This window comes from Diaporthe amygdali, assembly GCF_026229845.1.
Source record: "Diaporthe amygdali strain CAA958 chromosome Unknown NODE_13_length_1014660_cov_65_381101, whole genome shotgun sequence".
Lineage (NCBI taxonomy): Eukaryota > Fungi > Ascomycota > Sordariomycetes > Diaporthales > Diaporthaceae > Diaporthe > Diaporthe amygdali.
In genome coordinates, this window is record NW_026517033.1 from 21465 (window position 1) to 47712 (window position 26248).

Consider the following 26248-nt stretch of genomic DNA (forward strand, 5'->3'; position numbering starts at 1 on the left):
TATGCAGCCGTAGTCATCATTTCATGATTTGAACATGCCAGCAAACAACGCTTTTGAATTGGGTCCAGTTGCTCAATCCGTTTGCCTGCTCTGAGCCGTTGCTTCATTCTGTCCGAGTCACTTCGATTGATTCAACTTGTATCCACCGCGGTACGAACGTTCCTTCCCTGGTCCAGCCAGGCTCCTTCCCCCTCCCCCCTCCTTCCCTCCCCTTTTTCTTCTTATCCGCTTCCGACGTTCAGTCATTCGAGACCCAAACCTTCCCGGGAGCAAATTCTTCTCTCTGGACTTCTGGACTTGTCCGAGCCTGTGGAAACATCAATAACCTGATTCTGCTGGGTCTAACTTGCGAACATCGAACGAGATCAAAATTGACGACTTGCACAGCTGCCAGTCACGATGTCACCCGAACCAGCAACGGAGTTCCCCCGTTTCCTCGAGCTCCCACCCGAGATACGCTTGGAAATCTACAGGTTCTGTCTGCCCACGCGCGTCATCGACGGCCAGCTTCGCGAACCTTTCCCCAAGTATGAATCCTCCGACGAATACAATTTGGCTTTCAGATACATTGTGGCCAAATTCAGCAGGACTCCTGTCATTGCAAGGGTCAGTGCAGAGGTGTATCGCGTGGTTCGACGGCACTTGGTGGCTCCGCCGGCTAATGAGTGGGCTTGGAACTGGCAATCCCTTGATGAAGTCGGTTACACTGACCCGACGCCGATTTACTTCAACGCGAAGTTCGATATCATTTGTGTTTCGCTTGAACATTTGATCCCACCCGAGAAAAATCAGCAACGGATGGAGATAAGCCCCCACTGGCTTGCGAAAAACAAGGACGTCATCGTGGCCCTCGACCAACGGAACATTGAGAGTCTCTTCTAGGGGAAAGAGACCGCAGATGATTGCTTCCTAGGTCGAAAGAATTGCATTGTCATCCTGAGCGAATCAATACTCATCAAGCCAATGGAATGGATTGTCTCGTGTGGCTTGTTCGGCCTCTTTGGCGAAGAACGGACAGTGTTCATAAACGTCGACGACTTAAAGCGTATCGACTACTTCGACAAGAAACTTAACAGCCTGAGCGCTCTCACAGACAGCTGGTCCGAGCATTTCGCTGACGGCGGTATAAGAGGGTACAGTTCGCACAGCAATGTTGACCGTGGCAGCCTATGGGATAAGGACTCGCCTGTTACCAGCGCCGAGGAGCGAGCACAGATTATTGCAAAGGACAAGGAGCAGGCAATCAGTCTGATCCGGCAGTCCTGGTTGGAAGTCAACGGGTGCTTCAATGACACGAAGCCAGACAACCCTTGCTTTGTCCCGTCCGAGGGCGAGGTCTACAACAGAATTTTTGACGAGGAGCACCCAAACGCCAAACGCTGGTTAGACAAGCTGCCGGCATTCTCGTTTGCTGTTCTGCTGCACGCGAAAGATGCCGAAGAGTGTGAGAGGCTAGTTCACGCTCAGGGTGCACGCGAAGCCAACGAGAGTGAGTGAAGTTGGGAGAATGAACTGCGCATAAGAATTTAGCCAACGTGCTGGCAGTAGCATCATGAAGAGCCGGACTTCACGAGAAGAATTCATTCATGGACTGCCGTTTGGAGCATTTAGACGACGATGCAACCACTCGACATCAATAACAAAAGGAATGTATCGGGGACGAAAGGGCAAATATTCGTACATCAGCCTGGGACAAGCTCGAGGCACGAACGGGAAAGTGTGGTAAATATGGTGATGGTGGTAATGTGAGACATCTTTTGGGCTGCTACAATAGCATAGCTTTTGCTATGAGGTTTTCGAGAACGCATTTCTTGTTGCCAGACAGGGGAGTGGGAGGCGTCAGTCGGAATACCACGATAGCTTGTGGGCTTCCAAAATAACGCATGGCTTTTTGACAAGGAACACAATCACCATTCTAAAATCTACCAAGACTCCTCTCACGGATTGCAATGACATAACCTTCACTAATGACAAGCGTGATGGACGATGTGGCATGCTGTGCATTTTTCAATCCCACCTGTTTCGAACAAACAGTAGCAGTAGAACTCCAGCGGAAACCGACGCCATGCTATGAGAAGAACACAATGCTGACACGATACAGGCGAGCCCTGGGTATATCCACCCCTTTTCGTATTGCCAACAACGCTCATCAATTCCAACGCCCGCTCCTTTTCCTGCAGTTGCTTCAAACCGAGTGACTGTTCTTCCTCCTCCTATGCGTTTGCTGTTGCTTGACTTTGCCCTTCACATGCTATGCCCTTGTACTGAGTAGATATGATGATCCACGATCGATGCCAGCCAAATGAAACAATTTCTAATTAACCCATGTACGTCACGTCTCTCAAGCCACCAGACCATGATCCTCTTCATCCTCAAACGTCAGCTCGCTCGGTGGCTTGTACGCGGGCGTAGTGCTAGTCACCCTGCTGAGAAAGCTCGGCCTGGCAGGCGTGAAGCTCGGCCGCGCGGGCGTCCGGAAGGGCGTGTAGTCGGTGACCATCCTCGACCTCCTCCCGTCGTTTACGGGCGCGGGCGTGTTCCACCTCGAGTTGCGCCTCGTCGCCCGGAAGTCCATCATGCCGCCGAGCTCGGGCACGCGGTCCCCGCCCGGTCCGACGCCGCTCGTCTGCGAGGCCCAAACACCGAAAAAGTGGCGCCGGTCCCGTCGCGAATTGTGGCCCATAAACTCGTGCGCGGCGCGATCGCGGCCCCGGAGGGCTACTGACGCCAGCTCCCAGGACTCCCAGTACTGCGACGCTGTCTGCGCAAAGTTGTACTCGGCTGCGTCGAGCCGACCCTCCTCCTGCGCCTCAATAAGTGAGTGCCAGAGCACGAGGTGGGCCTCTTTGTCGGCGTCTTCGGCAACCTCGACGGAGAAGGTGTAGTACTCGTGCTTCTCGCGCCAAGCCTGCGCGACGTCGAAGATAAAGCCGCCATCGTCCTCGGCGCGGATGTCGTCTGCTTCCCAGCCACTAGTTACGACGTCTGCAGATTTCTGCCGCCACGAGTCGAGGCTTTCCCTGAGCGTGTCGCATCGGACGCGGTAGCGAAAATCCTTGTACAACTTGCGCATGCGACTTTGCCATTCTTGCCGGCGTACTTCGCGCCAATGCTTCAGCACGCTATCACTAATAGAGTAGAAACGCCCCAGACGAGACCAGTTTTGTAGCCGGGTGACAGGCTCGAGTTGACGACTCCACTGCTCGATAGTTTTCGGTACCACGCGCCGAAGGATCATGCCGCGGGCGTACATGGCTCCTTCTTCGAGTTGTTCGATGGCGTCTATCGAGGCGTTGAAGAAGCCGGTGATCGAGTCATGGTAGCGAACTTCACGGGCCAGGTGGCGCATATTGCGGCTGTTGGTGTGCGACTGTCTCGCCGCGTCGGTCCATTTTTCACAGAAACGAGCCCGGTCCTGTCGCTCAGTGACGCGTTTGCACAAGATCAATCGCCATTCGCAGTACCAGTGATACGTGGAACTGTCGAGTAACTCTGTATCCTGCTCTTCCTGCCAGGCTCTCAGCCTCGTCTCGTACATCCAGTGCTTCGCATGCTCCTTTAGATCCTGGAGTATGGCGACCCTTTCGCGGCCTTTGCACTCCTCTGATTCCTGACGCCAAGCCAGTGACAGGCCGGACCTCAGAAACTCGTCCCTACGAATAATGATCGGTCCGGCGCCATCTTCGGCTCGTTCTTGTACGCGCGCTGATGTCTTCCAGTGCCTCATGTACCTCCCGAGCATGCTACCTCGGAAGATGCCTTCGGCTTCCTCGTGCGCAGAAGAGAGCCAGCCAGACTCACCCTGCCAGTGGTGGAAGCAGGCTGACCGCAAGCGAGTATGGTCGATTGCCAGAGCCAGTCGCATCTTGGATTCCTGATACCACACGATGAGCGCACCTTCAGCTAAGTCACGCTTATATCTGCGAATGGCCAGCGCCCGGGCCCTTCTATGCTCGCCGGATTGAGACTCTGCAGCATCTCGCCAGTCCCTCATAGCGACCAGCTGAGAAAACCACACTGCCTTGCTCTCTGATTCAGATTCTTCTCTTTCTCCCTCCTCAATCCAGGCGCTGAAGCACTTCTTCCGAAGAATGTGGCGTCTCGCGACCTGCGTGCGTTGCTCTTCTTCCTCTGCACGATTAGCCCAGTGTGTGAAGGCTTTCGACAGGATGAAGTAGTCCCATGCCGCAGCTGCGATGTGGTACTGTGAGCGAAGGCTGAGGTCGCTGTCGAGCCATGCCTCCTCGTCTCGCTCTTCCGGGGCATCGTAGAATGAATCCTGCCTGGAACCGATATTCGGATCCCATTCGCTGCTGAAGGATTGCATTTGCTGAGCTTGAAATTCTTGAAAGCGCCTGTCCGGTGCTGGCCGATATGGCAACTCCTCAACAAATGTTCTCTCGACTGATGGTGATTTGCCCATGACCTCTCTATCCGCGTCCTTTAATTCAGACACTGCCCTGGAAGGCGCAGCAGATGATCTGCTGCGTTCGATAGATTGCCGGACGCGAGGCTGGACACTTTCGCCAGGGAGAACTGGTGGGACTGCTGCAGCAGCTTCGCCGCCGCGCTCGGCAGACTCTCTGTCACGTTCGAGGCCCTCCAATTCGCGCATGTGCTCTTGATAAGCTCGGAGACCATCATTCTCGTCGATGTGCATAGTAAGCGCAGTTTCGATCCAGACCTCAAGAGCATCACCCATTGTCCCCCACGCATCCCACACCTCCGCGTTCGCTTCCAATTCGATGTTCCGAGTTTTTGTCTGGCGGGCTATCCTGGCCCAATGGTTGAAGGATGACATCCTAAACATCTGCTCTCTCGACATCAGATAGTTAACCTGGGCTTTGCTCATATCCTTTTCGTCGGAAGCGTCCCTGAATGGTAATTTTACCGAGTATTCGTCGTGTCGTAAATCGTTATATTCTTCATCGATGCGTTCTGTTTCTCGGGTGTCATGCTCTTCCTCATACTGTGGGGGGTGTTCAGGGAGACTTGGCTCCTCGACGTAATCGGCCTCCTCGCCGACCAAGTCCATGCTGCTGGAGACGTCTTCGTCCGACATCACACCATTTGGCAGATATTCTTTCGCTTGTCCCTCTGAGGATCGTGCGTGTTGGCCAAAATTACTGAAGTCTGGAGGATCCCGGTTCTCTGCCCGAGTCGAAGGCCGGGCATCGGTATCTTGCGCCGAACTTGGCGGTCGAACTTGGGCTGAACCATTAAGCCCATGGCTCGAACCGTCGGGTTCCGCGCTGGCCCCTGGTTTGGGACGGTAAGGGATATTCTCGATGGTAGAGGGCCCGCTGGCGTTCTGCTCCCAGGAACGTTCGGAGATACTCTGAGTCTCCACCACGTCCGAGAATCTCACGCCCTTTTTGTTCAAGTCCGGCGTCTCGCCCGCTGCTGAATGCGCCCTGGTGTGCCGAATCGGAGATTCAGCATTGGACAACTCGTTCCCAGGTGCAACGAAGGACAGAGCTATGCTATCCGAGTTGCGTCTCCGGTGTGGCGCGTAGTGCATTGGACTGGGCGAGCCGAACCTGTCCTGCGGCGGAACCTGTAGCGCAAGGCCCGGATCCGGCGGTGAAGATTCGTCCCGCTGAATTATGTGTGGCCTTGGGGTCGGCCCGCCTCCTGTCTGGTCGCCATCAGTCAAGTCCGCATCGTCGCCGTCCTCAGCCATTGAACTCATCGAGTCATCCGTATAGACAACTTCAATGCCCATGCTCGCTAACAAGGATCTGAACTTTTCCACCAACGTCTCCTGATTCCTCTCCCCACCGATGCGGAACAACAGGCGCGAGATGTGTGGGACATCCTCTGAATCGTAGCCATATTTGGGAAGAATAGTGTCTGCAGCGATGAATAGCGCGTTCGTCGGGAGTCGTTCTCGCTCGGGAAGCGAGTCAAGAATTTCCTCGCCATTAGTGACGATTTCGTGGAGGATCGTGATGTCTGTTGCACGCGCACACTGTGAGTAACAAAGTCGCGCAATGACAAGGGGGAGATTGAAAAGGGTGCACCCTACCCTCGTTGCTGTAATATGGTTCTGGCCTGGTTCGAATGGGGGTTGGGGAGGGGCGGTCACTACCACTTCCTCCGTCGCCCCCATTCCCGTTGGGAAGAGGGGTGTTGTGGGCGGCGCGTTGCATGGAATCCAGAACAGGTGATTTGACCTCGATGTCGCCGTTGTCGCCAACCTTGACCTCGACCTGGATCTCGCTGAAAGTAGACTCTGTTGTCTCTCTATCATCCGAGGGACTGGTGCTCTGTATCGTGGAAGGGGAGCCCCCTCGACTAAGGGAGGCTGGTGGTACCGGTAGCATTTGCGAAAAGGACGGGTGCGCCGCGGATACATGTCGAGCAGGAGGCAAAACAGGGAGATTGAGGTCACGTAGTCGAGCTGGCAGACGAGCGTTCGAGGCCAGGAGAGTGTGTGATGCGATTGAGCTTTAGGTCAGGTCAGGTCTAGTCGAGGCGAGGCGAGGAGCGCGCAAAAGACAGCAGCCGGCTCAGCTCGTTGCGGCCGTTTTAGGATCGGGGCAGTCGAGAGGGATCGCAGTATATCGATGCATTGAATTTCCAATTGCAGGAGCCAATAGAGAGCGGAATGAAAACAATGGCAGCAGACTGGGCTTGGATAGCGTGTTGCGACAGGCGACAAGGACAATGGAGAAGCGCGTTGCTCTAGTGCTGGTGTAGATGGGATCGCGTACAAGGCGGCTGAAAAGAAGATAGCGTCTTGGGGAACCTCGCGCCGGGGCGATCAGAAAGAAACGGCGCGGTCTTGAATAGCTTTCATTGGGAGACAGTGGCAGCGGGTGAACCCCCCCCCCCCTAACCCCAGAGCCCTGTGTGCACCAGCCACCCGTTTCGAGCCGTTGTCATGGTTGCAGTGGAGCCGCTTGCGGGCGATCCCCCGTAAAGCAGGACACCCCTGCTCCGTCTTAGGTACGGTCGACGAGGCCGTTTCAACACCAATGAAATCATCGACACTTGGGTTTCTCAGACTGCAGACTGCATGAACTACACGACTCAAGACACCCTCAGGAATCCTCGTTCATCTAATTTCCCCGTCCTAGATCTCACATTGTTCTTGGCCTGAACCAGCCAGCCAATTCAACTTCGTTCCTTGGGACGAAAAGATCACAGACCAGTCAACATGCCAGCAGCAAAGCCAACGAGACCGATCCAGAAGTTCGCCGCTGCCGCCTCAAAATGCACTGCCGAGGTGAGCCCTTGGTTGGGACGATCGATGCCTACCCCCAAAGTAGTATTGACACAATGTTTAGTCCGCAGTGTACGGCAGGTGTATCGTGGCAGACTACAACTCAGTTCACAAGGATAAGTGTGCCGCAGAGTTCATGAAGCTGAAGGACTGCTACTTGGTATATGCGCACTGCCGTCCCGTACTCGTTGTTGAGATTCAGAGCTGACTTGTCTACAGAAAGCATACAAGTCTAGATGACTAGTGTAGGGGAGCATTACAAATAAATTATCCTGATCACTTCACAGCTGCAGGTGAAACATTCTCTGAATGGTCTATCATGATCTTTATTCTCTCTCTGTAATCTTCGGTCACTCACTGCATCTCTCTATCATAAGCTCTATAGCTTCAACAACCGCAGCAAGAAGGTAGCAGATTGAACTTCCTGCAGCTCCTCAGCAATCACACCCTCCTGTTGACCCTTGGGTATCTCGCCGTCCACCTGCGTAACAATGTGCTTGTCCATCGGCCGTCGGAGAGCCTTCTCTAGTTGCTTCGTCTGCGTCACAAAAACCTCCTCAATGCCCAGGCTCTCCGGGTCAGACAACACGTTGTACTCCATCTTGATGTCGTCCGTTGGCTGCAAGCCGGCCTTCTTGCGGAGCTTCTGCACCCGGTTGATAATCTCACGGGCAATGCCCTCGGCCTTGAGCTCGGGGTACAACTGGCAATCCAGGATGGTGAGGACATCACTGTCCGTGTTGACTTCGGAGTTCTTGGTTGATTCGGTCTCTTTGATGCCGCGGCGGACCACCAGGTCGCCCTCTACCAGCTCGATACCGTCCACAACAATCTTGCCCGTTGCGACGTAGTCTTTGACCTGGTCACTGTTAACGCCTGGCAGTGCCTTCTTGACCTTGCCCATGTCCCTCTTGAGCTTCTTGCCGAGCACTGGCCAGTCAGCCGTAACGCTGTACTGGACATTATAAGAAGCCTCGTCGGACGTGAGGATCAGGTCGCGGACGTTTAACTCTTCTGCAATGTAGCCCTCCAGAGATCGGATATCCTCCAGATAGGTAGCGTCGGTGTGGATGACGACCAGGGTCTTGAGCGGTGTCTTGACTCCGATGGCCTTGCGCTCACGTGAGACTCTAGCTAGGTCGATGATATTCTTCATACGGCTGACCCTGCGCTCAATCTCGGGGTTGTACAGCTCTTTCCGGACTTCGGGAAACTTCAAGAAGTGCACACTCCGGGGGTCTTCTTCTCGCAAGCTCTCAGGGATATAAGGAAGGATTCTCAGGTAGATGTTGTCGGTGATAAAGGGCATGAAGGGGGCAAGCCCTCTGCAAAGAGTGTAGAGGACCTCGAAGAGCGTGTTCAGGGCATGCTTGGTGTCCTCGACACCGTTCTCCCCCTTGAGTCGCTTCCGGTTGAAGCGAATGTACCAGTTCGTGGTGTCATCAATGAGTCCAAGCAACCTAGGAGTCACTGTGTACAATCGGTATCCTGATGCAGCTCGTCAGTATCATCAAATAGGGCCTGTGGAGGGGGCTTGCTCACCATTCATCTCCTGATTGACCCACTCCAACAGACTCTGACAGCTAGCAAGAATCCACTTGTCCATGACATTGGTGTTCGATGACTCCATAGTGGGATCCCACTGGTAATCCACGTTTTCGATCTTCTTCAACAGAGCAACCTGGGCGTTGAAAAAGTTGAAGCTGTTCCACAGAGGCAAAAGAACCTTCTGCACGACTTCCTTTACACCGGCCTCCTTGAAGCGAAGGGGCTCTGCTCTCACCACGGGCGAGTTAATCATGTACATGCGCAGAGCATCGCTACCGTACTTCTCCATGACGATAGAAGGGTCGGGGTAGTTCTTCAGACGTTTCGACATCTTTTTACCATCCTCGGCAAGGACAATTCCGTTGACCACACAGTTCTTGAACGGCATCTTGCCGAAAAGATGTGTTCCCATGACAACGAGAGTGTAAAACCATCCTCGAGTTTGATCGAGACCTGTTGTTACTCGCGTTAGTGTGTGCTTCTGGGTATAGGTGTGTTAGGGAGTTCTTACCCTCCGCGATGAAGTTGCCCGGGAATGACTCCTTGAACTTGTCCTGGTTTTCGAAGGGATAATGTTGACTGGCAAAGGGCATGCTTCCTGACTCAAACCAACAGTCAAACACCTCCTCGATGCGCTTGAGCTGGCCCTTGCCCTGTTTGCTGGGGATGGTGATGTGGTCGATCTTGTCACGGTGAATGTCTGTCAGCTCCCCTTGATATCCACTCAGCTCCTTCAGCTCAGCAACACTGCCAACGCAGATGCGTTCCTCGCCGTCATCGCTTTGCCAGATAGGGATCGGGGTGCCCCAGTATCGGTTCCTAGAGATGTTCCAGTCACGAGCATTTGAGATCCAGTTCGCAAATCGCTTCTCCTTGACGAAGGACGGCGTCCAATGGCTGGACTCGATCTCCTGGAGCATCTTGGGGACAATCTCTGGGATTCGGATGAACCATGAAGGCACAGCACGGTAGATCAAGGGAGTGTCGGATCGAGGGCACATTGGATAACTGTGCCTCAGTTGTGAGTCGACGACCAGCCTTCCCTTGTTCTTCAGAGCCTTAACAATGTGTTTGTCAGCTTCTTTGACGTGCATTCCCTCGAAGTCCTTCACTCTTGCGAGATAGCGACCAGTCTCATCGAGCGGGTCAGGGGGAGGGCGGTCCTCGGTCACAATGCCAGCCTCTGTTGCAATACTGAAATCGTCCTGATACTTGTCAGTTCCACCGTTGTGGCACGCCAATGTTGCAGAGCACATACCTCACCAAAGGCCGGAGCCTGGTGGACAATACCGGTACCGCTGTCATCTGTAACATATGTGCCGTTCAAGACCTTGAAGGCAACACCCTTGAACTCCTCGTGGTAGTAGTCAAACAGGGGCTCATATTCCCAACCAAGCATGTCCTTGCCCTTGATCTTCTCAAGGATCTTGAATTTTGCCTTCTTCGGATCCTTGTACAGGGTGGTCAGGAGCTTCTCGAGGAGGATGTAGTTGTCTCCTGACTTCTCGTCTGCGATCTTGACATATTCGAATTCGGGGTGAACACACAAGCCCAGATTTGTAGGCAGGGTCCATGGCGTTGTCGTCCATGCCAGCAGTTTCGTCTTGGGGTCTTTAACTAGAGGGAATGAGACGACGACTGCGGGGTCAGTTACGTCCTGGTAGTTTTGGTTCGCCTCGAAGTTGCTCAGGGAGGTCGTCAAGACAGTGCTGTAGGGCATGACGCGGTAGCCCTGGTAGACCTGGCCCTTTTCGAATAGCTGCTTGATAGCCCACCATTCTGACTCCATGAAGGACGTATCCATGGTCTGCGTACAGCCGGTTAGTCTCTCCGTGTCTCTCCATCCCACAAGCACCCGTGTTGCTGCCCACCTTGTAGTCGTTGTCGAAGTCGATCCACCGTCCCAGACGCTCGATAGTCTGCCTCCATTCCGATGAGTATCTCATGACAATGCTCCTGCACTCTGCGTTGTACTTGTCGAGTCCCATCTCCATGACAGCCTGCTTTCCGGAGATTTTGAATTTCTTGTCGATCTCATGCTCGATGGGCAGACCGTGGGTATCCCAGCCGAAGCGTCGTTCGACATGGTAACCCTTCATCGACCAGTAGCGTGGAATGATGTCTTTGATAGTGGAGGCGAGCAAGTGGCCATAGTGACTGCAGGTCGAGTTAGAGAAGCTCTGGCGCAGACGGCGGCGCGTGTGGGAACATACGGGAGACCTGTCGCAAATGGGGGACCATCGTAGAAGGTGTATCTCTCCCGGCCTTCTGACAATTTAACCTGGGAAAACAGAGTCAGCGTCATCGAGATGTTGAAAGATTAGCTTCAGGTTCAGTGGGGCATACTTGTGTCTCGAAAGCCTTGATCTCCCGCCATCTCTGGATGATGTCCAGCTCCTCCTTGGGGAAATTGATGGAGGCCATGATGGGCGCAGTCGATCAATTGTCCTCTCAGTTGTAAGAGAAGAGAAATGAAAACTAGAAGTGATCGGTCGGGGGGTTGTCTGGGGAGAAAGTGGGCCTGCTTTTCTTGTCCCCTTGGTGGTGTTGCTTGAGTCACAGCCGGCGAGGAAGCGCCACCAAGAGAAAGATGACTCTGAATTGATCGGCCGCTGGAAGTTTTGGAGGGGCAGAAATTCCAGAAATCGCGGGGTACTCCGAGCAAAGCACACCCAGCTTGGGGCAGCCAAGTACGCAGGGGGGGCACCAGAAACGGCAGGCGAGTTGGAACTAATCCTATTATGGTAGTATGTCGGGTCCAGTCAGATCAATTTCTCAGCCACCTGCTCTCCATATACGGCATGTTCTCCCATTCACAGGGCCTTGATGCAATTTCTCAACTACGTCGTGCCTCTTTCTCGTAGCTTCTCGATTCTTTCAGCCTGTTAGCCCTTCAATCCTGACTTGGGGGTTGTCGCATGGGCTTGGAGGCTCCAGTAGTCATCATTCCCGATTGGGCAGTATTCCCGTTAAAACAAGACGTCAGCCGCCTGCCTGCCGTAGAGTAGTGGGCTTGTCAGGGGTGCATGAGTGTTGACACTCCAGGGCTGGTGCTCGAGCCGGACCAAAACATAAACACAGGCAGGGCCCAGCTGCAAGTCCCGATCGACGGTCTAAGTGGTGCTGCTGTTGCTGCTACTGCCGGCAACCCAACCCAACCCAAACCCAAATCCAAAAAACACAAAGGCGAGGTTACAGACGAACTGCTCTGTCCCTCCCCATCCCCAATTCCCTCGTAAGGGCGCTTTTGTCCAGACATTCCCATACTGCAACCGAAATTACAGTGTGACCTCACTACTTGACCACTGTCCAGGATCAAACCCCCGGCTTACTACTCCTTACCCGCGAGTGGTTCGCGGCTCGTGGTTCGTGGTTCACGCCCGCCGGGTCCCCCTCCTCGGGCAGCCCTTTGAGACCGGCTTGGGCGTCGCCCTCCCCTCCCCTCGACAACCACAACCACAACCCGTCACACGATGTCTTTCTTATTCGGGAGAAACAGGGCGCGTCCCTCCACCGTGGACTTGCCCAAGCAAGCCCGCGATTCCGTTACTAAATTAGAGAAGCTGGATGGGCCCGCCGGCCAAGCAAAGGTAAAGTGCGCCGCCAGCCATGGCCTTCGAAGCAGAACACTGCCGCGCAATTGACTCCCACACTGACACCGTGGGTCCTGAGCAGGCAGAGGAGCTCGCAAAGACGCTCAGCCAGATGAAGCAGATACTGCAGGGTACACAGGGTATGCCTTAACTCCGTGCTGTCGCACCACCTATTTCCAACCCAACGACCGGTGCAGCTGTTGACTATGCAGCTTGCAGAAACCGAGGCCACCCCCGAGCAAGTATACCAATTGGTTCACGGCATGATCGAGGAGGACCTGCTGTACCAACTTGCAGTCAACCTGTGGCGGCTGCCGTTCGAGGCACGCAAAGACACACAGGTTATCTTCAGCTCCGTCTTCCGATTCAGACCAGCCACCGCGTCTCCCAAGTCCGACCCTGTCGCCTTGAGCTGGGTGGTCAACAACAGGCCACAGGTCCTCATCGAACTCTGCAAGTGTTATGACCACAAGGAGAGTGCGACTCCGGCCGGCTCGGTCCTTCGAGAGGTCTTAAAGAGCGAGGCAGCTGCCGCTATAATCCTTTACGACGACGGCGAGGAGCAGGGTTCCAGTGCCAAGGGCATCATGGGCATCGACCAGGACAGGGCGCAATCGGGGAATGGCGTCTTCTGGCGGTTCTTCGATTGGATCGACAAAAGCTCCTTCGAGGTCGCCGCAGATGCATTCACCACCTTCAGGGCAAGTCTATTAGGTCGCAGCCTCTGTCGCATGCGATTCGGTTACTGACAGCGGGAATAGGAGATTCTGACCAAGCACAAGGACATTATACCGAGATATCTGGCCATCAACTTCGACATGTTCTTTGACAAATATAACCACGTCCTCGTCCAATCCACCAGCTACGTCACAAAACGGCAGTCTATCAAACTCCTTGGCGAGCTTCTTCTGGACCGGTCTAATTACAACATCATGACGGCGTACGTGGACAGCGGCGAGCACCTCAAAATCTGCATGAACCTACTACGGGATGACCGCAAGATGGTCCAGTACGAGGGCTTTCACGTGTTCAAGGTCTTCGTGGCCAACCCCCACAAGTCCGTCCCTGTGCAGAAAATACTATTGATGAACCGGGACAAGCTCCTCCAGTTCCTGTCGCGCTTCCTCGAGGACCGAACCGATGACGAACAATTCATAGATGAGAAAGAATTTCTCATTAAGCAGATACGAAACATGCCAGCAGCGCCTGTACCTCCTCAACGATAACGGTGCGGCAGCGCAACTAGTGCTGGGTATACGGCACCAGCACGGCTTTCACGATTATTGACCTGTGCCAGTTTCATCTCATGGAAGAAAGGGTACTAGAGTTTTTCACGCCGTCACGCTTGGGTCAATCCATGGAGTTAAGGGCGATTTTACAAATCATAGGGTTTTGGGTTTTGATGACTGTGGCAGCTAGTCGAGTTGAGTTTGAAGAGGCGTTCCTTCTAGGGCTCAGACAACCAGAGCGATCACAGCATACGCATGCATTCCATAAGGCGTCAAGGAGAGGCAGATCCACGATGAGTGCGCATCATTTCTTTCCGACGGGATCTTGACCTTGCGGGTGGCAGGACAATTACCTGTTATTTTCATCACTTGCACAGAGTGCTAGCTGACTTTCAATCCGAAATTATCAGGCTTGATGGAAAGCCAATCGCTGGTGTCGGCAATGCCCGTCTGAACCATTGGTTCTTGAGGGTGAAGCGTCGTCCCATCTCCAGTGACGCCAATCGCACGGAGGATCCCAACGTCAAGCACCCTTTTACTGTGCAGACGCAAAGCTAACCACATCAAAATTGCACTGATGCTCCAAGTAAGGCAAGAAGATCCTCCACCGTGCCATCGGAAACGAGGGCCATGTTGAGCCTGCGATCCGAAGCCATGCTACCACCAGACTATACAATCCGCTTCTTTAATTCTGGAATTGGAATTAGCATTACTACGGCCAAGACAGCGGTGAGCACAATGTAGACGCCAGGCGCTCTAGTATATCGTGTCGCGCATTATAGTCTAGACGGCATCGTTGGGCAGGAACGGAGCCGGCTGATAAACTTGAGTTCAAGCCCATCACATTCAACTTCCAATGACCGTTAAAAACATGCTGAAACCCGCCCGGTCTGCATCGAATTCAAATTCAGGAGCACGGCTATCTTATCGCGTCCGACTCATCGTCCGCAAAGATGTGATCCCTCCGCCTCACAGCAGCCCACCTCCGGTTGCCCGCCCTCGCATTCTCTTCGGCCTCCCTCAGCCACTGCCTCCATCTCCTCGTACCAGGCGCGGCACCACTCCTCTCTGCCCACCGCGTACTCTTCGTCTCGCGGATGACATACCACAGGGTCCCCGTAAAACTCCTGTACCCATCACATGCATCATTTGGGTCAGTCGTGCGGTCGGCCAGCCTCGCATCCCGCGGCGTGACATCTCGCCACTCATACCGGAAAAGGAGTCCTGCTTGCGGACGCAATTTTTGGTGGTCTACATGCAACAGAACCCATGAAGCCCAATCCACTCGGATGCATGGCGGGATCGTGAGCCTTATACCGCCGGACGCATCCCGCAGGCCAATTTGCACAATGCCCATGGCGCCGGGAGCATGGAAAGGTGCCGAGGACGTAGCCCCAAACCCTGATCGGTCGCCGTGCATTGGAAGCGCCCCATGATGTTGGAAAACAAAAACAACTTGCACGTCATCAGCAGTCCACCAAGCGTGGCTTGGGTGACATCCGGGTAGGCTCGCAGGAAGGGTTAAGCCTGCAACGCGCGGTGCTGGCAATACGGAAGGCTTTATATGACAGTCGTGATATTAGCCTTACCACCGTGGTTCGTCCGGCTAGACCTCCTTGGCGGCGCCGGCCTCCAAGGTTGACCACGGTTGGCAGGCGCCCAGGCTCGCTGTCAGAGTGCGCTAAAGGGTCGTATGAGATGTTGACAATTTGTTCCGAGTTTGCTACTAGATTTTGAAGTACCAAGATGCGTTCTTGTCGCTGAAATGGTTGAACGAGAGCTGTCACGCGACGGCTTCCACCGGAGAGCAATGCTCCCTTGGGTTCAACTTCAGGCAAAGCCCCAGCTAATGCGACACTTATCCTTGACAGCAACTCAACACCATTGATTCATATCTTAAGTCTGCTTATCCACCCATTCCTGGTGCTTCGCTTTCCACTCATCCCGCCACCTGGTCAGTGGCGGCCGGCCCTCAATGGCGTCTGATGCTCCCCAGAGCATCCTCTTGCGATCCTGCATCACTTGTCAGCTTCTGTTTCATCGTGAAGGCCGATCTCGCTAGGACAGATTCAGAATAAGATTGGAACGGAGATACTCACAAGCTGCTCAGTGACCTGGTCATCCGGGCAGAGAACCCAGAATTGACCCTCACTTATCTTCTTCTCCAGGAAGTCAACAACCTGGTCTGGCCACCACGCGCCGTCTGGCTTTTCCTTGCCCGCTCCTGGCCGGTTGCCACTCAGACCCGTAAACGTCCAACCCGGAACCAGAAGGTGCACAGAAAGGTTCTTCTCGTCCCGCAGGTCAAAGGACAAGTGCTCGGCAATGCTCTTCACCGCGGACTTGGAGGCATTGTAGGCCGGGTTCCCGGGAGGGTTAGTGATTCCCTGCTTGGAGCCCGTGATCACGACGGCACTGGGCGAGCCGGAGGAGGCTGTGGACTTGACGCTGGGCAAGAAGGTGCTGATGCCGTTGATCACGCCGAACAGGTTGACGTCGATGACCTGGCGGAATGCATCGGGTGAGTCCCAGGACGATTTGGGCCCGATGGCTGCGTTGAGGGCCAGCAGGTTGACTTGGCCGTTGAAGTCCTTGTCGACCTTGCTCTTCAGTTTGGCCCAGTCATCTGTCTTGCTGACGTCGACTTTGATTGTGCCGATGTCCCCGCCGACATTCTTTGGGGCCGCGCCCAGAGTCTCCTCGTCCCAGTCAGCGACCAGCACTTTCATGCCATAGTTGAAGCATTTTTTGGCAAGAGAGAGGCCAATTCCGGATGCGCCTCCCGTGATGACGGCCGTATGTCCTGCTTTGAAAATCGATGCCATGGTGAGATTTCTGTATTGTCCACGCGCTTCTCGGTTCGATGGTCCGTAATTAAACAAACTTTCTTGAGGTGAAGCTGATGTTGGAGATTCTGTGACGTCGCTGATATACCTTAGAAGGTGTCGGAGTTTAGTATACCAAGGACCTAAGTCCGATAGAACTCCATCAACATTGCATACCCAGCCGTCCAAGAGGACCCTGCAATAGTCACATCGGCCCACTGCGGAGTAAATAGGGAGCATGAAGACGCATTCTTGGCGAGTTATCCTTTCCCGGATGATTGAACAATGACCATCTCATCGCATCAGTGATGTGACACATGGGGTGTGGACGAAGAATGTGAAGCCGGCGACAGTCAGTCCACCTTCAGATAATCTCTTTCAATTGTACTTTACAAATGCAAGATGGGCTCCACTATCAATGCAGTGATTGTGAGTGGACAAGTCCATCGAGTGTGTGCAAAATATATATCGATAACAAGACTTAATCAAGTCTTGTTAAACTCTCTAATCTCGGGTGAAGTTAGGCTTGCTCTCGAAACAGCAGAACGAGTATCAGCCTGGTGCCCTAAGAACTAGACATTCTGTCAGTCACGTATTAAAGAGACTCAATCATTTATTGCAAAAAGAAATCGAGGCACTATTACCCCCGAGCCGGGTGCCTCAGCCACCTCTTTCCCACCCGTTTCATTGGGCTTAGAAAGTATACATGGAGCCCGCTCGAACGTTTCGCTAGACACAAGTTGGTACAAGAATTTAATCATTGGAGGTGTTTTGGGACCATAATCACGACTGTCAATATCACAAGTCAATATGTCCCAGGCTTGACCATTGTTTCTGCCGAAAAATAATCAATTCAAACAAAGATCAGAAAGACGTATTGTGCTTCTACAACGCCAAATCATCCTCTTCTTCGGCGCGATATCGTCCTCTCAAGTCATTAAGTGGTCGCCGACGACGCAAATCTCGCGGTGGTGGATCATCGGCTGGGGATGGTAACCTTCCAATATTCAGCAGATTTTGTAATTGTGCGAAACGACTCTGAACCACCGTATCCCACCAGCCAACAGGAGCCCTTCGGACACCTGGTGACGGCGGAGGACCTTCTCCATCCTGAAATTGCTGTCTTATATTGCCCACCGGTGCTACGCGGCGCAGCCGGGACTGCTCCGCTTTCTCCGCCCTGGTCGCCAGCCCGCCGATGCGCAACATTTCTGCTGCATCTGCGAGACGCTCCATAACGTCTGGTCCAATCCTAGCAAGACCAGGCTGAGCAGCTGCAGCCGACGGAGGCGGCTTTTGCCAGGGTATATAGTGTCAGCTTGATGAACCAACCACCCGAAGTGGAGGGACATGCTGGGGTTACTTCTTACAGGTGCAGGTTGGTTTATATTTGCATCCGACCAGTCTCGGACACTTTCCTGCTGGTCATCCCAATGTGCATCATTTTCCCTCCAGCTGCACCATCGCAGGAGCTCTCTCAGCGATGGCCGGTCTTCTGGGTCGGCCGCAAGGCAGCGAACCAAGACCATCATGAGATAAACGTCGAGCTCCGAGTTAAGTGAGTTTTTATTTGAGAGCCAGAGGCCATAAGTATAAAATGGCCGCACCGGATTCCTATCAAAATCCTTGAACTCCAAGGGTGACGGGAACATTTCAGCCATTGCGACATGGTCATTCACGGGACCAATTGCGGCAGGAGGCATTGTCCAGAGAGATTGCGTAGCGATCATGTGCATCAAAATACCAATGTGCCAGATGTTGCTATGCGAACCGTAATTGCTCGCTATTCTAGGCCGTGGGTTGGTAATACCAGGCCATGAGTTGATATAATCCCACTCTTTAGTAAATTGCTCCTGAAGGAGAACATCAGGGCCTTAGCACAATACGATGCGAAATTGAGCCTGAAGTGTACCAAAGCATACTCACTGGTAAGTAGTAATTTGGTTTCCCACGCAGACGCGTCCCCCAAGACGTACTCCTGGTTGATTTTATCAGTAGCGAATTCTTCTTACAGTATCTTGAAAGGCAAAAAGAAACAAAGTGCTTACTGTGCGTGGTTCGCCGGGTCCGAAGCTGGACGGGCCAAGCCGAAGTCGCCGACCTTAGAGACGGTCCTTAGCGATTCGTCTTTTTGAAAGGCTCTGTTCATGCTTCGAATAGCTTACCTTGAAGACCGGTACTTCTGAATGTTGATCATTGTCAAAGTCCCCGATCATCACTTAAGTAGTACCAAAGTTCAATCAGTCTTTTGGTGTAAAATTGCCGCGGGGCAAGTGGATTTACCGTTCTGTCCGTCCAGATCGAAGTGAACCAGATCATAGGCGAGATACTTGATAGCATCATCAGGGCCATTGGGCAATGACTCTTCAATATCGTCTAACCCCGGTGGGTCAGACCAGCAATCCTCGTAAGCCAAGTTCTTTGAATGTCTCGGTGGGTACGCCATGGCGACACAGGCTTTGACGACTATGAATGTTGTGTGATTAATAGAGCCTTGGCCATAATGGCGACAGGAAGAAAAAGGGAGGGAAATTAAACCGTCTCGATCTAGTAAAGCACACTTACGACAAGTGAAAATCCTCCACAGGACCTTATTAGGCACATACATCCCTAGAGAGCCAACTCGCATCAGGAAGTGAAGCACATCTCCGTTTTTCATATACTCAAGGCATAGGATCTCCAAACTATTATCCGCCTGCTGCCATCGTTGAATATCTTGCGTTTCGTCAGAGCCGTCATTTTTAGGCTGCATTATATCTCCGTTGAAACGCAGCAGCTGTACAGTATGTCTCGCTCGCTTCACGTTCTGGTCCATAATATCAGTCAGTAAATGTCAGCGATTCGTTACAAGATTTAACTGAAAGAGCGATTCTTTACGACCGACCAATGTCATCATCTTTTCTCGCTGCAGGACGCCCCCCTCTGCCACGGTTGACTTGATTACAACCCTCTTCCATATGCGCCTGTTGTTGATTTCCCAAAGGCTCACCATGCCTTGGCCGCCAGTTCCAAGGACTTTTATAAGTCTAATGTCCATCCCTTTGCTACGGAGTAACCTGCTAACGCGTGAGGCTGCGATTTGCACGGGTATGTCACCATCTAGATCATGTCCTTGAAATCTCTTGCGCCACAGTCGTTTCCAATTTTGGGCCTGGAGGGCAGTTAGCTCTAAATTCGAGCGGCTGGGAATCCTGTCCCATGGCCATCCTCTGCGCACGGGACGATTTCGAGCCCGAAGAAGATCGTCCGCGTCGGCGTTCTGGTCTGCGGCAACCCTTCGTAACACCACATCGGGGTATGCACGCATGATTCCCTGTCTGTAATCGTTGAAATAGGTCGCAAGATCTGTCTGCAAGTTGCGAAATGTCAACAAGCGCAGTTGCGCTTCGGCGTCGGGTTGAGCAGCCATGTTCGCTCATGTGTAAACAGTATTGTAAAAGTGCAGCTGCAACGCCAGTGTGCAAATCACAGACAACCCGCTGTACTCGGAGAAAAACTCATCAACAGAAAATGGGTGCTTCTACGAAATCCGGTGGGTGGTCAATTGTCCGCAAGCGGCAGCTATGTTCGTCGACAAAGGGCCAACAACAAATCTGACAACCACGCGAACCTAATAATTACATGTGCATAATATACAATAATGATCTAGAAAGTATTAGAAAAAGTGCATAGTCGGGCTTCATTGCTTTGTTTGACCCAACAGTAAATGCCACATACAATAAGACGTTCTGAGACGTGTCGGATGTGTGTTTTTGAGTACTATGTGATGAGGCTCTTCCAGGGCTCAAGTACCGTCCTTGATTTCCAATATGACGTCGAAGACAGAGTAGGTCCTGAAATGAAATTATAGGTAGACATTCCTGTCCACAGGAGTATTAGAGGCGGTAGAACATAGGACCGCGTTTAATTGAATACCTTTTTTCTTTTCTTCTTTTCAGCAAACAGGGCTCAATTTCTTCCTGCAACCAGAACACATGTGTCTATGTTGCAGCCTTAGGGTAAATTGGTCTTCGTTTCTTCGTGCGGGACTTGGTATGGCCAATGAGTAGGTGATACTTGACACCTGCAGCCCGAATTGGGTTGCAGCTGAGGCTGAAAACTTGTATTCGGATGCCACGAGCATGCACATTGTGCATGTGGTCTAGCAAACATCTAGACTCGTCCTCTGCCGTCCCTACATTGCACTCGGCCCGTCAGGATCTAATTTTGGAAGCAGATCTATCGACCTCCCTATTTCGGCACCTAGTTGCATCCCAACAACATCTCTTTCGTCCACGTTCTTTGAGGCTCCGCAACTTGGTGGGGGGCGACAGCAGCTCTGCCAAGCGTAAGCCTCTTCCAAACAGGGTCTTACTTTTAAGACAACCAACGCCTGCCTATCTACTCAAGCCGCCAATTGCGCCACAGCATATCACGTCCTTGACTGCACCATTTAGCCGTGGGATCGAGGTGGTGCAGAAGCAACGAATGGCAGCATAGACTGGTACACCAGCGAATCCATTTCGAGCCCACTATCTGCAGCTGGCTTTTACTGATACCCACGAGCTGAAAGCAGTGATGCAGCCAAACTGTGTTGGTTGCCATCTTGGCTGCAATTCAGTGGGGGTATGGAGCCTGGACTGTGGAAGTCAAAAGACCGAGGGTTCTCAACTGTTTTTCATCATGCTTGGCAACGGTCCCGGGTTCCTCACTTGAGTCTTTCGAAATTTGTGCAGACATCACCGTCGCTGGAATTTAATTTTTAATTACCATGGAGCACCGCCAACAGTATCCACAGCCTTATCAGGGACAAACACGACACACTCGCTTTCCTAGCGACAGTAACAGTAGTGAGCAGAGCGACGAATCCGTCTTTAGCGGCTTCACCAGCTATGATCCGGCCGCTGTGTATCTCACTTCGGATTACTTCGCTCCGAAGTCCCATAACATCACCGAGCAAACAGTGAGACTCGATGGTGTATCATCGACGGAATTTCGGGCTCAGAACCCTGCCTGGAATTCTGATCACAAGTCAAACGATTCTAAGGCCGAAACCAGGAAAAGCAGGCTGTCATCGTTGGCAAACCTCAGGGGTGTCAAAATTCCAAGGAAGACAGGGAGCTGGACTTGGGAAGTAATCGCTATGCTGCTCGCAGTTGGCGCTGTTGCAAGCATTATCGCCCTCCTCGCCCGATACGATAGAAGACCACTACCAAGCTGGCCTTATGAGATCACCCTGAACGCATTGATTGCGGTCTTGACGACAATAGCGAACGCATCCATGGCAGTACCATTGTCCAGCGGACTGGGTCAGCTCAAATGGGAAAGGATGAAGAAGGGCTATGCACCGCTGGCAGATATGGAGGTTCTTGATGAAGCAAGCCGAGGGGCGTGGGGGGCTGTCAACATGCTACGCAGACTCCGTGGCGGGTAAGTCAAGTGTTCCTTAATACGAAATTCATTTGTTTACCACGTCCCTCTTGCTTACACTGCGCAGACTATTCGGCTCGCTGGGCGCGATTGCCGTGATCGTGGCCCTCTTCTTGTCCCCCTTCGCCCAGCAGGTTATTATATATCGCACTTTGCCTCTGGAGTCGGACTCGGGCGCAACAAACTATCGCGCGATGAACTTCACAGTAGCGTTGCCGAGCGTTGACTCTGCCGTCCCATTCGTCCCAGTCCTTCCCATCAAGTCCGCCGTCTATAATGGCCTATTTGCTGAGAACAACAAGCCCTGGACCAGCCTTCCCGTCAGCTGTGAGACTGGAAATTGCACATGGGAGCCTTTCGATACCCTCGCGGTCTGCAATTCCTGTGTGGACATGACACCGTACCTCCAACGCGATTGCGCTTCTGGTGACGAGGACTGTGGGTGGAAGCTAATGTCTGGACCCGTTCTGAACAAGAGCGATGTCTTCAGCATGACATCCCAGGTAAGTCTCTCTAATGTGTGAATGGTGGTTTGTTCTGACATGAGTACTATAGTTCCCGTCGACAGACGGTGGGGCGCCCTGGTCCAACATCATGAAGCTTACATTCATGGGCACGGAGAGCAACACAGCAGAGGCGGGGAATGTGCAACCTTGGGCTCGTCAATGCACCCTGTCCGCTTGCGTGCAGACAATCCAGTCTCACATCATCAACGGAAACCTGGTGGAAAACGTCACGCACAAGGTTGAGAACAACACGGTCATGACGTCCAGCAGTTTCATCACAGACCTGGCCCCCATCACCATCACAGCCGACGCAACATACAACACTTCCTCCCCAGCCGCGCCGTATGTTCTTTCCGCCGAGGCCATGCTGGGCATTCAGTCCTGGTTTGCACAGCTCTTCGCCAACGGGTCTGCCACTCGGACCGACTCCGTCATCAACACGACGCTGACTTCGGCTGCCAACGCGCCGATCGCCGTCAACCTCACAGTCGGTATCTCGTCTGGAGCTACTTTCTTCGACACGGACATTGTACAGGCCTTCTACTGGAACTACTACGAATACCCGTCTGGGCTGGACATGCTCATGAACGACCTGGGCGTATCCTTGACAGTCGCCTTCCGCAGCCTCTGGGGAGCGGAGGCAATCAACGGAACGGCATTTACGAATGAGTCGTTCGTATATGTTCGCTGGGGCTTCATTACGCCTTTGATTCTGTCAGTTCTGTTGACGGCGGCGTTTTTGGCCCAAGCAATATACCGCAGCTGGAGATGTGGTGCCAAATTGTGGAAGAGCAGCGTGTTGGCTGTGTTGTTCCACGGGCTGGAGGATGATGTGAGGGAGAAGTTTGCTGATGTGGGTGAGTTCCAACTGCAGCGGCGTATTGCCAGAGATGTCAAGGTAAGGCTTGACGAAGGTGTTGCTGCAGGTGGCTTGCTGAGAGCTGAACGTGTATACTGAAGTTGAATGCACTGTTATTGTGTAGTAGCTCTCCTCCACAAGCCGGCTAGAGTTGGAATGATGAATGTAACGATGGAATGAAAGACATGTTTTCTTATACTTAGGCAGGTCTTCAATGAACTAAAACGTCCTTTTGTCAAAAGAGAATTGTGAAAAATGAGTCTGCGTAATAGCAAGCTTCTGTAAGTTATAAGTGGGATGTATTGAGCCTCGCCACGTGGAAAATTGCCGTGGACGCCCACAACGTGAGACCACAGTACAAGCGAAGTCACAAAACCAGGTAGTATCAGAACAAGCGGAACCAATCACCATGAGCGATGAGAAGCATCAACCAGCCAGCCAGGACCGGTGAGTGGGTTCACAATCACTCCAACTCCATTGCTAGCGCGGACGGCCGTGCCTGTTCTGCTAGTCTATCCATTTACTTCCCCACCACCAACCAGTTGACCCTCAAATTCATAATCGTGTTGCTCAAGATACAGGGTGTGTGCGTGTGTGTGTAAAAGTGTGCTTGCGCGTGAGAGGGGCCTTCCGGTGAGTTACATGCCGAAACAAGAGCAGTCAAGAGGGTGAAAATAAACAAGACGGAAGACCGTGGGTTGGGGGCAGGGGGCGGGGCCAGCAGCAGCGTTGCGAGTTCCAAGAAGGGTTAAAAACCAATAACACAATGTATGGATTTTATTACACGTCAAAAAATGTCTGAATCGTCTCAATGTCCACTTCCTCCTGCTGTGCGACCACCATTTAAATGCCGTCGAAGTCGCCGCCGAGGTCATCATCGTCCAGGTCACCCTCCTGTATGTCGTTGGCCATCTCGCGCTCGCGCTCCCGTGCTTCCTGTGCATTCTTAAGCTCAAGGCGGTGTTGGTTCATTGGGAAGCGCATGGCCTGGTTCACGGATTTGTTAGCAATGTGACACACATGATCCTTGGCGTAGGGATGAATGCTCTCACCTTGACGCTCTCATCGTGCAGCGCCAGACAGGCTCTAATACGGTCGTGGAACGCCTCTGTTGGCTCTCTTGTCGCGTAAATATCACCCGTCTCCTTGCTCTTCATGAAACCATGCTCGCGGTCCAGTGTTGCCTCGATCACCCCGTCTCGGATCGCCTTTGCGACGATATACTCCGCCGACTCTTCGCTACCGAGATGAAGGCGGATACAAATGTCGCGCAGAGAGATGCGCGAATACGACAGGGACATCATGCGGATACCCGTCTTGATGACATTCTGTCGCAGGCGCAGGATGAGGGTATAGGTGCCGTCCCTGCGGAAGGTGTCGGCATGGTCTGCGATGGTCGTCTCAAAGTCCTCCAGGTTGCCGACACGCACTGCTTGCACGAGGAGGAAGTAGGGGTGCAGAGCCTGCTCCATCGACGCCACCCGGAATGTTGCGCGGTCGGGGATGTCACCCATCAGCAGCTCAACAACCATCAGAAGCTTGGTCGCGGTCTGGGAGAAGCCGAGGGCACAGAGGCTAGATGGCGCCTTGCGGGTCGCAGCAGTCAGGTGCTCGTGTGCCTCAGTGTAACGCAGTTGGATGGCGCGGATGCGGCCGAGGTAGTATAGGAACCGTGCGACTTGGTTGTTTGCAGCGTTTTCGGGGAATTGTGTGTGCGAGACGAGCAGGTCAGCCTGACTTATGTGGGACATGAGGAGGTAGTTGCGAAGAAGCAGGACAATAACCGAAGCCTGGATGTCGATGTCCTTTCGCAGAACCGCTGTTCGCAGAGCCGCGAGCAGAGTGGGCCGGAGGGCGACGATCGGAGACTGAGGCGAAGGGGGCAGAGGCGCAATATTCTCGCAGAACAAGGAGTAGTAGAAGTAAACCTTTGCGGAGAGCGAGTCTAATGTGCGGCGGTTGAGATTGCGGATGCGGTCAGACAGGTAAGACGAGAACTCGGCTCCATGCTGAAACTGCTTCGAGTCGAACAGGTGAACCTGGATAAGGATGCCGAGGAAGATGTCTATTTCAGGGATAACCTCCTTGGTCTCCTTCTTGCTGCCATTCTTGGCGGGGGTCTTGGAATCGACTTCCATGGCAGAGTCTGACACTGCCTGCTGTCCCAGGGGCAGGTGCTCCTTGCCAAGAGCAATCAGAAGTTGTTTTGCCACATTTCCAGATGTGACTGTAGCGGGGAAGGTCTCGACAATGACCTGAGCGAGGATGTCTGGGGTGAGTCGTTTGCGGATGGAGGAGACGGATCGCAGGGCTCGCAGGGAGAATCTGGCATCGAACAGGGCCACGGCTCGGTCGAGGAGTGCGAAATTGCTCTTGATATCTGCACCGGCGGTGGATTGTTAGCTTCAGGCTCCAGCACAGCAGCAGTTAAGGCACGGGTGAGCGCCAAGGGAGGCATTACCTGACACGGCTTGGGCGACTGGGTCGACCTTTTCCTCTGCGTCCTTGTCGGCGTCGTCCATGTTCACGTCACCATCGGCATCGTTGGGAGGTGGCGCGGATGACTGCTTCTTGGAGATGGGCACCACAACGGTCATCTCCTCGTCGCCGTCCTTGGCACCCTTCTTCCCCTTGCCCTTGAGCGATGATGAAGACTCGTCCTTCATGTCGATATCTTTGCTGCCGGGGTAGCCTCCGTTCTCGACTGGCTCCTTCCCGTTTCCGTTTGGCGTCTTGCCGGGCATGTCGGAGGATGTGTATGTGGGCTGGGAGGTGTTGAGACGAAGCTGTGTCAACAACGCGTAGAAGCTGCTGGTAACTGCAGCGTGTTGATGGGAGGTGGGACGGGCTGGAGGCGGCTGGCGGCTCGCAGAAACGCGCTCTTGGGAAGCCGAAGCAAACGAAAATAGACCGAGGGTTGGCTCGTGCCGCTCAGGTCAGCTGGAGTCAACAGGCAGGCTGGATCGAGTCTGCAGAAGCTGGACTGGTGGCCGGAGTGGAATGGCTTGTTGGTTCCGACGATGGCTTCTTGGACTCGATCGCTTTGCTTGT

At 53.3% G+C, this 26248-nt stretch overlaps 9 protein-coding genes across 9 annotated transcripts; 3 read left to right on the forward strand and 6 right to left on the reverse strand.

Annotated features, from left to right (window-relative positions):
• Positions 1–399: 399 nt before the first annotated feature.
• On the forward strand, positions 400–1497 carry J7T55_003627 (uncharacterized protein; the record flags this gene model as incomplete). The annotated part of the gene is made up of 2 exons (XM_053142958.1): positions 400–871; positions 914–1497. 2 exons carry the CDS (start codon positions 400–402, stop codon positions 1495–1497), a joined length of 1056 nt encoding a protein of 351 aa, XP_052993876.1.
• Positions 1498–2341: 844 nt separating this feature from the next.
• Positions 2342–6326, reverse strand: J7T55_003628 (uncharacterized protein; the record flags this gene model as incomplete). The annotated part of the gene is made up of 2 exons (XM_053142959.1): positions 2342–5955; positions 6029–6326. 2 exons carry the CDS (start codon positions 6324–6326, stop codon positions 2342–2344), a joined length of 3912 nt encoding a protein of 1303 aa, XP_052993877.1.
• Positions 6327–7607: 1281 nt separating this feature from the next.
• On the reverse strand, positions 7608–11200 carry J7T55_003629 (isoleucyl-trna synthetase; the record flags this gene model as incomplete). The annotated part of the gene is made up of 7 exons (XM_053142960.1): positions 7608–8698; positions 8771–9229; positions 9288–9981; positions 10035–10583; positions 10648–10933; positions 10990–11057; positions 11123–11200. 7 exons carry the CDS (start codon positions 11198–11200, stop codon positions 7608–7610), a joined length of 3225 nt encoding a protein of 1074 aa, XP_052993878.1.
• Positions 11201–12249: 1049 nt separating this feature from the next.
• J7T55_003630 (uncharacterized protein) lies at positions 12250–13595 on the forward strand (the record flags this gene model as incomplete). The annotated part of the gene is made up of 4 exons (XM_053142961.1): positions 12250–12366; positions 12452–12509; positions 12589–13040; positions 13131–13595. The coding sequence occupies 4 exons, from the start codon at positions 12250–12252 to the stop codon at positions 13593–13595; spliced, it is 1092 nt and encodes a 363-aa protein (XP_052993879.1).
• A 922-nt stretch (positions 13596–14517) lies between these two features.
• Positions 14518–15018, reverse strand: J7T55_003631 (uncharacterized protein; the record flags this gene model as incomplete). The annotated part of the gene is made up of 1 exon (XM_053142962.1): positions 14518–15018. The coding sequence occupies one exon, from the start codon at positions 15016–15018 to the stop codon at positions 14518–14520; it is 501 nt and encodes a 166-aa protein (XP_052993880.1).
• A 476-nt stretch (positions 15019–15494) lies between these two features.
• On the reverse strand, positions 15495–16423 carry J7T55_003632 (short-chain dehydrogenase/reductase SDR; the record flags this gene model as incomplete). The annotated part of the gene is made up of 2 exons (XM_053142963.1): positions 15495–15611; positions 15698–16423. 2 exons carry the CDS (start codon positions 16421–16423, stop codon positions 15495–15497), a joined length of 843 nt encoding a protein of 280 aa, XP_052993881.1.
• An 885-nt stretch (positions 16424–17308) lies between these two features.
• Positions 17309–19832, reverse strand: J7T55_003633 (uncharacterized protein; the record flags this gene model as incomplete). The annotated part of the gene is made up of 8 exons (XM_053142964.1): positions 17309–17716; positions 17794–18184; positions 18472–18524; positions 18589–18605; positions 18707–18889; positions 18989–19229; positions 19308–19574; positions 19641–19832. 8 exons carry the CDS (start codon positions 19830–19832, stop codon positions 17309–17311), a joined length of 1752 nt encoding a protein of 583 aa, XP_052993882.1.
• Positions 19833–21173: 1341 nt separating this feature from the next.
• Positions 21174–23296, forward strand: J7T55_003634 (uncharacterized protein; the record flags this gene model as incomplete). Its single annotated transcript, XM_053142965.1, has 3 exons — positions 21174–21832; positions 21900–22335; positions 22388–23296. The coding sequence occupies 3 exons, from the start codon at positions 21174–21176 to the stop codon at positions 23294–23296; spliced, it is 2004 nt and encodes a 667-aa protein (XP_052993883.1).
• A 744-nt stretch (positions 23297–24040) lies between these two features.
• Positions 24041–25941, reverse strand: J7T55_003635 (26s proteasome non-atpase regulatory subunit 3; the record flags this gene model as incomplete). The annotated part of the gene is made up of 3 exons (XM_053142966.1): positions 24041–24184; positions 24250–25577; positions 25659–25941. The coding sequence occupies 3 exons, from the start codon at positions 25939–25941 to the stop codon at positions 24041–24043; spliced, it is 1755 nt and encodes a 584-aa protein (XP_052993884.1).
• Positions 25942–26248: the final 307 nt, after the last annotated feature.